This window comes from Corvus brachyrhynchos, unplaced genomic scaffold (assembly GCF_000691975.1).
Source record: "Corvus brachyrhynchos isolate BGI_N302 unplaced genomic scaffold, ASM69197v1 scaffold14, whole genome shotgun sequence".
NCBI lineage: Eukaryota > Metazoa > Chordata > Aves > Passeriformes > Corvidae > Corvus > Corvus brachyrhynchos.
Genome location: NW_008239110.1, coordinates 5,517,862 through 5,527,139, shown reverse-complemented (window position 1 = coordinate 5,527,139; position 9,278 = coordinate 5,517,862). Strand labels below are relative to the sequence as shown.

The 9,278-nt window shown below is 38.8% G+C and overlaps 1 protein-coding gene across 1 annotated transcript in view; it reads left to right on the top strand.

Moving 5' to 3' along the window:
- Nucleotides 1–4,538: 4,538 nt before the first annotated feature.
- BVES (blood vessel epicardial substance) overlaps nt 4,539–9,278 on the top strand; it is a 21,640-nt gene continuing 16,900 nt past the window's right edge. Inside the window, exons 1-2 of the mRNA XM_008637744.2 lie at nt 4,539–4,776; nt 6,736–6,860. Of these exons, the coding sequence (XP_008635966.1) occupies nt 4,554–4,776; nt 6,736–6,860 (348 nt within the window). The 5' untranslated portion in view covers nt 4,539–4,553. The remainder of the gene's footprint in view (nt 4,777–6,735; nt 6,861–9,278) is intronic.

The window sequence follows — 9,278 nt, the reverse complement described above, 5'->3', positions numbered from 1 at the left end:
GGCAGGAGGGGTGGGCGCCAGGCTCCGCCGTGGAGCTGCCCGGCCAGCGGGGAGAACGCGCGGTCCCGTCCCTGGTCTCTCGATCCCCTCGGTCGCTCTCCGTGTCAGGCTGCGGGCGCAGCAGGGACCGGGGTCTCCGCCTGTGCCCTGCCCGCGGGGAGGATGGACGGGTTACAGCTTTAAAAGTGACCCTTTGGGGGAAAAGGGACCAGTTGCTCGATTATTTTCAAATTTTTAAAATTATTTTCACGATTATTTTGCATAAATGGTGGGTTTGGTGTTCGCCCGTTGTGGGCTCAAAGGAAGCTTCGGAGCGCAGAGCGGGGCTGCGGGCGGGGGTTGCGGTTGTGCCCCTGGGCTCGGGCGCTCGGCGCATCCGTGAGCGCTGTAGGCAGAGGGGAGAGCGAGCGCCAAGGCGCTCACACCCTCGGGGCCGCTCAGCTCGGGAGAAGCGGGGCTGCTGTGCTGCGGCGGCGCAAGTTTTTATCACGGAGTGGATACTTTGTTGACTGTGCAGAATAACGTGTTGTTCAATTTTCTCTAGATTAAAGTGGCTAAAGAGAGTAACAAATTTCTGTAGTTACTGACGCATTTAATTGAATTGGACTTGCTGCAAGAGCGGATTGGAATACATCTTTTCTTACACCACTTTCCTATTAATTCCTACTTCATTGTAAAAGAGGAAATTGTAACTTAAACTGTAATTAACTCAGCTATACTACCTCTAGTAGTTTGTCTTTAGCTCGCAAAAGAATTATTGCCTAAATCCTCTATGCAGCTTCTGTGCTATAAGACCATAGAAAAGTTGTTAAAAGTTCTGCAGGTATAATTTAAAAAAAAGTTGAGTTGTTGTTGTTGTTTTTTTTTTGTTTGTTTTTTGTTTTTTTAATTGCATTGACTGTAAAGTTATAGAAACATACTCAAGCAGAGACTTAATAAGCTCATTTGAATAATGTTGACCAGTAAAGCTGTGGGATATGAATAATCTCAATAGGTAATGCCTCGAGTGGGACATTCAGCACTGTCCCGTATCAGCTTGGCTGACCGGTTCTCATGCTTTACCATTTCTTGCTATGTCTGTCTTCTGTGAATGTTCTGTAGGTATCCATAAAATTCCCACATTTTTCAAAGTCATCTTTGTGACTGAATATTTGTGGACTAAACCTTTTGAAAATGCCTTTCAGAAGTTTGGTCTCTTGTACAAAGCTGTTGTTGAGTATAGCAAAATCCTAGAGCATGCTCATCTCATTTTTATTCCAATAATTTGTATTTTCTGACCTAAGACCACCATGTATTACCTTAGCTTTCTATCAAGTTCATGCACAAAAAAAAAAAAAAAAAAAAAAAAGGCTTTTTTGTTCACCATACTAATTTCTGTTAGGTTCATTAATAAAGAGTCAGTGAGTTTTCCTGTTTTCCTTTTTTTTTAATATCCTCTTTTTCCCCTCCTGTTTGAATAACAAATCGGCTTGAGTTCTCAATCATCTGAATCTTCAAATTCTTAGTTTGGCAATTCTAAATCCATATGATGGATATATACTGGATATTAAAAAATGCTCTTTTAATGATTTGTCTTATGCTCCATAAAGCTTTCATTTCAGTGGATGCTATTTTACCCCACCTTCCCAAAATTATTTGACGGTGTTGGTTGATTTTTTAACTCCTTATATTAATACATGTCTTTGCATTGAAGACTTAAGTGTATGACTAAATAGTCATGTGCTATATTAATCCTTAGTAGACATAATTAAAGTTTTAAAGGCCTGAATCTGTACTTAAAAAATTAATTTTTGACTTTCAGAGGTCACAGGAGGTAAAAAATTATAATTGCTTGTTCATTTGTGGAACTGCAGCCTTTTTCCTCATTCTTCAATATTATTTACTGCAACAGTAGATGCTAGGACTAAAGAATTGATCCAAAAATTACAGGTTTTTGACATTTTGGTTGTTTGTCTTTCTGGTGTTACCTGTAGACAGACACTTTAGGTCACATCTTGTAGCTCTGCCTGTCTGCCTTTTCTGTCGATCCTCAAGTGGTCTCCCTAGTTGAAATTCAGAGCCCATGTCAAAGTCTGTCCTTATGTCATTTTGCAGACAGCATCAATCTATTTCTGTCAGCTTTTAAATACCATCATGATGGAGAAGTTCTGGTTTCTGCTGTTTCCAGTATGTTAGGGGAGCTGTAATTATTGTTTGTGAGTAGTAAGTGAAGTATTCATATAAAGAGGTATTAATGTAAAGACTTTGAGGTAGTAAAGACAAAGCTTATAAAAAACTGGAGGTGGGTAGATTTAGGTTCCTGGGTTCTAATTTAGGCAATCTAGTATGTAAGCCTGACCTTCAAAAGTGTTGAACATCCCCTTACAACTCTGGACACATTAAATAGCTTGATCATCACTTGTTGGAGAAACTCCTTCCCGTTATTTTTCAGTTTATGGCTAGTGATTTTTTGCATCAGTGTCTGTGGAGAGGAAGGGGAGACTAGGCTGTGAGGAGAACGAGATGGTCAGGTGCTGTATATTTAATTTGGCTCATTGGGCTTCCAGTCTTCTAATATACGATGCTTTAGAGCCAAGTCTTAAGAGTAAGGTAGCCTCTATTCCCACAGAGGAGCAATACAAAATTTTGCTATTCAAATTCAAGCATTTGGAAGGCTGATTTGATTTATGATCAGATGCAGCTGAAGTTATTTCTTGAAGCCTGTTTTGATGTTGAGTTGAAGGACTTAGGGTTGGTTCTATATCTGTATGTGAGTTTGATTGTCTGTACTTGTTTTATTGGCATTTTAAGTGGTGCTTTTACTGGCACGTGACTGGGCAGTGAAAGGCTGAATATAGGTATGATGATTTTTTGGAAAAATATCTAGAGATCCTGCTGCTCCAGTGTAGGGAGTTTATATTGTTTGAAAACAACAGGAGCACCGTGATGAGATGTGTGTAAGATGAGCACAGACATAGTTATCCAGTTAGCAATTCCCTTCTGTTCATGAGTGTGTTAAAATGCCAGCCCTGCAGCCTCACACAGGGCCAGGCTTTGGCTCCCTGTGTGAGTGGCTTTGTCAGGACAGTGAAGCTGCTCTAATGACTCTCTTGATAAACTCATGAAAGAGCTGAAAGAAAGTAGGAGTGTATTTGGATAGACCTGTTGTTTGGTAACAGTTAAGCGCAGAGTTTGATACACACCCACATTTAAATTAATCTTTGTGAATAATTAAGGTAGAAATGAAAAGAGGAAAGCGATCTTTTAAGGAATAGATGAATTGTGTATTTTGGTAAAGGATTAGATAATTTTTTTTCCTTGAGAATCGTTTCAATCCAGATATGGATGCACTATGTCTGTGCTAGTGTTTGATCCTGTAGGATGCCTCTGCACATTCTGTGGCATACCTTAGCTGTGTCAGGCTCTGTGCATTTTAAGAGAGGGCTGAGGATTTGTTTCTTCCCACTGCTGTAAGAAGGGGTCTAAAACACTGATTAATTTTGAAAACTGTCCAGTTTGCTTACACCCTGTACACAGGTTGATTGGGAGAAAATAATAAAAGGAAGGGATGAAGCAACTGAAATTTACTTCACAGCCCAAAACGCACTCTCAATTAACAGAGATGCTTCAGAGTATATTCAAGTCTGCAGGAAATAGAGTGCATTAACTGTGACTCAAAATTTTCTCCTGAGCAGATGAGTTACATGGCAGTTAGCAATGACACACATCAGGGATGTGCACTGTCTCTACAGAATTTAATTGAATGCAAATCCCACCACATTGTATGTTACGGAGCTTGCTTGCTCATTGATGATGTGCATATATTTCATTAACAAGACTCAAGCCCACCTCCCTCTAATTTCTACTGCTGTGGCAGTGAGAGACCATACATGCCTTGCTGGAAGCAGGGTTCTCCTGTGTTTGACAGCAGACATATCTAGGACCAGTTGTGTTCCTTCAGCTGGAATCTGCTCTGGGTTGAGAGATCTTCTGGAGAGCTTGTAACACTAACTCCATTTCTTAGAGAGACTAGCTTTTAATATTCAAAAGATAGTGTCTTGTAATCTTCCAGTTTCTCCCTGTAGATTGTTTTTAATAGTAATTTTTTATTTTGTATTGGGATTTGCCCACAGATATATACCTTTTGCATCAATTAAATGGAAAAAAAATATGTTATATTTATTACTACAACAACAACAAAAAAATCCCATGTGTTAAGATTAGATTAGAAATAATATTTAGCTGTCTCATTTTCTCCAGCAGTTCCACACACAGACAACGGTCTTGCAAGCTTGTTCAAACTGTGTGTAGATCAAGTGATTTCCCTAAAAGACTGGCAGCAGACTTAGCAGCCTCTTTGGTTTGGCAGCTATGATTTAGGTGAAAGAGATAGCAAAGCATTGCTGAACTATAGATCTAGTTTACCCTTTTAAAGCATTTTTTTTCCCCATTAATAATAATGGGAAATATATATTGGGAAGAGAGAAAATAGATGTAAAATCCATGTGTATGTCTACTATGTTTCGGTTTAATGCATAGTGAACTTTTTTCCTCTCCTTGCAGGAGTCTCCAAGATGAATACTACAGCAATGAGCCCACTCACTGTTACTCCACTAGGTTTTGGTCCAGACTTAAAAAATGCCACCCTTGATCCTCTCAATGAGACTGCATGTGAAAACTGGAAAGAGATTCATCATCTTGTTTTCCACGTGGCAAACATTTGTTTTGCAGTCGGACTGGTAATTCCAACTACTTTGAATCTTCATATGATTCTTCTGCGAGGCCTGCTCACCATAGGTAGGAGGATTATTCTGGAGAAAGAAATATGACAGAAATGTCTGGGTTTGACCATTATGGAGCTGGTCCCTGCACCTTATGGCAAAATTACCACCTCTATTGATGGCCGTTGTGCTCTGATGAAGCTGGTTTTGGTCTAAGACAGGATTTGTTTTGACCCTGACACACCTTTTCTAGAAAGATTATATAACCCTCTAGGCTCTTAAAACTTCCCAGAACTGTAACTTGCAATTTCAAACCTGTGAAGATGTCAGCTTGAAAACAAGTGGACATAATTTACGTCAGATGTAACTGGATGTTTGAAATTCACTTACCTCAAACCAGTTATGTCTGATCATTAAGACCTTTATTTTATATTTCAAGTAAGTACTGGGACTGTGTATTGGCGGGTGCTCTGCCTTAGTGTTTCTGAGGTAGGTGAGGTCTTCCTTGAGAAGCTTGCTGTGAGCCCATGTGTTCTTTTAGTGTGGGTTCAAACATGTGCACCAGCATTATTTTTGTTGCTGATTTGAAAGTGCAGCCTTTCGATAGGGAGTGTATTCTGTGTTCTGATATCAGTCATATTTCTCCTACCACTGTAGGAATCTTGTGACACCAGAATCTGACTTGAGAGGAAAACCTAAATTTGGCATGCCTGGGACTGAGCAAATGTGGTTCAATTTGTAACATTGCAGTCCCACAGCTATTTCAAAGCCTCTGTACCTTGTGTGGGACAAGATCCTTGTGATTGAAGAAGGAATAGTGAGTCATTGCAGTTTAAGAAAGATAAATCCAATCCAACAAGAGCATGCTTAAGTATTTTTAAGTGAGTGCTTCTTGGCATAACAGGATGGGTCAGTTTTATGATAGAAGTGTTTTGAATTTACAATGATCTTGCATTTTCTATTTTATAATTATTATAGGGTAACATCTTAAAACAGACTGCACTGGTGACCAAGGGTCTGAACATTGCAAGACCTTTTATCTTTGCTTTAAAAGCAAAAGGAGCGCTGCACTTGCTGAGCCTGCCACTTTGATCTGTAGATCTTGTAGTATTTAAAGCAGATATGGAATCAGAGTTTGCAAGCTGAGGTGGCAGCAGGAAGCAGGTTTACTTGGTAGGTAGAATGAGTAATGAGGCCTGGTTCCTAGGGACCTGTTCCCTTTGCTTTGACTCTGCCCCACCTCTGTGCTGCTCTGCAATATTGCTGCTCTTCAGTATTTCCAGACATCCTATCCTCCTGTGCCTTGCAGTCTAATTAATAAGCAGATCAAGAGTCACTATATTTTGATTCTTCTGATTCCATATATAAGTGCTGCCTTATCAGTTAGCAACCCAGACAGACTGGATAGTACTGAGTTCAATGTCATCTTCAGGGAGAAAGAGGGTAAGAACACTCATTTAGAACTGTCTCCTTTTTATCTTTGCATGAAACTTAAGGGAAAATATGTCTGTGACCTCTCCAGCCACCTCTGTTGGATGGTAGGCTCACAGTTATCTGGGAGAGACTCACTGATGCATAATCCATCACTTGATAAATATTGTCTTTGTAGGCTGAAAATGGAATCCCTAATCATACAGGATGTCTTATCTTTTAAAACAAGTGTCATTATTCAAAGTAAGGCAACTAAAAAAAGAGTAAGCATTTGGAAATTTTGTCTTTGACGTTACACAGGAGAATTCAGGTTCCCGATGTGACCCTGTTGCATCAGCAATTACAGTTTCTTTTAATTTTCAAAAACATCTGCATATGACTTTAGGAAGTTTTTATGCAACTCCTCTTTGCTAATTCATTGTGAACATTCATTTATAGGCCTTTTAAAATTAATTTTAATTAATGCAACACAAGAAAAAAATTCGTAGAATATATTGTTTTTCAGTGTAATTATACTCAGTGGACATATTCTTGATGGTTTTCTAGGAATGTTTATTGGTTGGTGGAATTTAACTTCCTATTTTTTTTTTTTTTATTTTTACAGGATGCGCATTGTTCATCATTTGGGCTACACTCTATCGTTGTGCCTTGGACATAATGATCTGGAATTCTGTGTTTTTAGTTGTCAACCTTTTACATTTCATATACCTAGTGTATAAAAGAAGACCGGTACGTATAACAGCTAAATTTCACAAGCAGCCTAGTAAGATGCAAGAAAAGGAAGTTTTGCCCATGTTTGCTGGGCAAACCAATGGATTAGTACTTGTTTTCAGCAGTTCAGCAGGATACTTTTATTTTTGCCCCAAAATCACACTCTGGACACACTCTGGAAGTGTGCAAAAACTGGTACCAAAAACAAAAGAGAAAACAAAACCTAGCTGGAAATAAGCTCTTCACCGAGTTGACACAGCCTGTGCAAGAAAGCAGCTAAGAAATTAGATATGTCTTCCTTTCCTGGTGAGGCAGCATGAAGCTTGACTTCTGTCTTGCCTAGGAAGTAGCTTAAAACTAACTAGACTGATCTGTTACTAGACAATTGTAGATGTGTAGTAAATATTTCCAGTTCAAATTGCTCTTGAAGAGTCATCGTACTACTTAAAGGGTAACTTCCTCTCTAGTTAGTATCACTAATGCTATTTTTTCAGCCTATTCGATCCATTTATGTCACCATCAAGATGCAGCCTATGATGAAACTGCTTTGTGTTTCTGCTAGTGAGTCATGGCCATGCTGTCCAGCACACACACAAAGTAGCAGCTGTGATAACAGAGAGCCAGTGAGGCCAGATTCTACCTACTCTGTAGGCACCCACAACTAAATACCCCATGCAAGTACTATGGTCTCTAATAGGGGACGAACTCGTGTTGCAGTCTTTTTGCTCAACCAATGTAGCATGTTCTGCTTTCCTTCAACCCACCTACCAATTAAGCCTTTTAATAAATCTTGAGGTTTCTGATCTTCTGTCAGATGGGACAGGAAGCGGCCAACGAAGTCAGAAATTATTGCAAAATGCAAGAGTGCACAGCTGATAGAAACCCATTTCCCTAGGAAACCAAGCCTTAAAACTTATTTGTATTTTAAAAATGAGTTGTGGCATCCTTAAACATAGGTAATGGTCCTTGGGCGTGTACCCATCCAACCCTTTCCAAAAATCTAAATAAAAGGTTACTGGAGAGTGAAAAAAGCATCCTGGGAGGATGATGTGCTGGTTTGGGCTTGAGTAAAAAGACCAACCAAACAAAAAAACAAACAAAAAAATCACCTTGCAATGTGTAAATCAATACTGAATGAAAAAAGAAAAATATTCTTTTGTAATTGCAGTTGTCTACTAAAAGGTATGTTGTCATAGGTTGGGGTATTTTGTGCATTATGGAATAGGTTTCATCCTATTGAAGAGTCAGCTATTTTCACGAAATCCTCTAGTAAATTTGTTAGAATTATTTGTAGGAGTTAGGTTAAGTGGTAGAAGTGATTGAAGTACTCTGTAGGTGGATATAAAAAGAAGGAATTGTATAAGAACATGAAACTCAACTGATAAACTCAGTCACCAAAGTTGGTAAAAAATTGCTTCTAAGAGAGGAAGGCCTGGAGTGCCTACTTTAACTTTGCTTTCTCTTTCTGTAGCCCTTTCCCACTGGCAGTGTAACCACAGCAGAACTGAGGTGCTTGGCACTCCCATAAACTCTGCACTGCTCACGCTCTGGCAGGCAACAGCAGCATATAAAAAGAGGCTAAAGGTTAAATTGCATCTGTCTACAAGAAGTTGATAAATTGAGTACATGTGTTAAAAAAGGAAGAGGCTCTATCTACAGCAGAGTTCCTCCAGTATGGAGCACAGATTCACCCAAAGGTTACCATCAACAGGGCTATGTGACCTGTGCAACTTAAAAAGCTTAGCCAAAAATTAGATCTGCTAGACTAGCCAGGTAGTGCTGGTTTTTTGTATATTAAGATTTAATTTCAGGAGTCTTCTTTCCATTAAGAAATTACAGTATTTATGAACATTGCATGGAAAATATTATGCTATTTAATTGCTGTAATACATAATAATTTCAGTAATTATTAAAAAATATATGAATCTTTGTTACAAACTAAGATCAACAAGCATACTCAAAGTGATGCCTGATAGTCATGTCTTTTTAGCTGTCTAACATGTTTATTATTAACCCAAAGGCTGTTTTAACTGTTTTTCCTAAAGGAAGATAAAGAAGAGGGGAAAAGAATTAAAACTCTTAGGAAATAATTTTTGAATGATATTTTCTCTCTGCAGCTATTGTATTGCCCATCTCAATCAGTTTTGGTCATTCTCACAAAAGATCTTTCCAAGGAAAGAAAGGAATGGCAGAATAATTACAAGTTAGTCGTATTACAAAATGAATAATTGATATGTTCAGTTGCTAAATATTTATTTTATTAAATGGAGGATGCAAAATCACAGTGAGTTTCTTTTCTGACCAGAAGATTATTTCTGTGGTTTTGATTCCTTGGAGCTTTACAAATTTTGCTTTTTTAGTCTGAGTGGAAGCTGAGCCTAATCAGTGTCTGATTCGGAGTTCTGGCAGCATCCCAGAATATTTCAACCCCTGCTG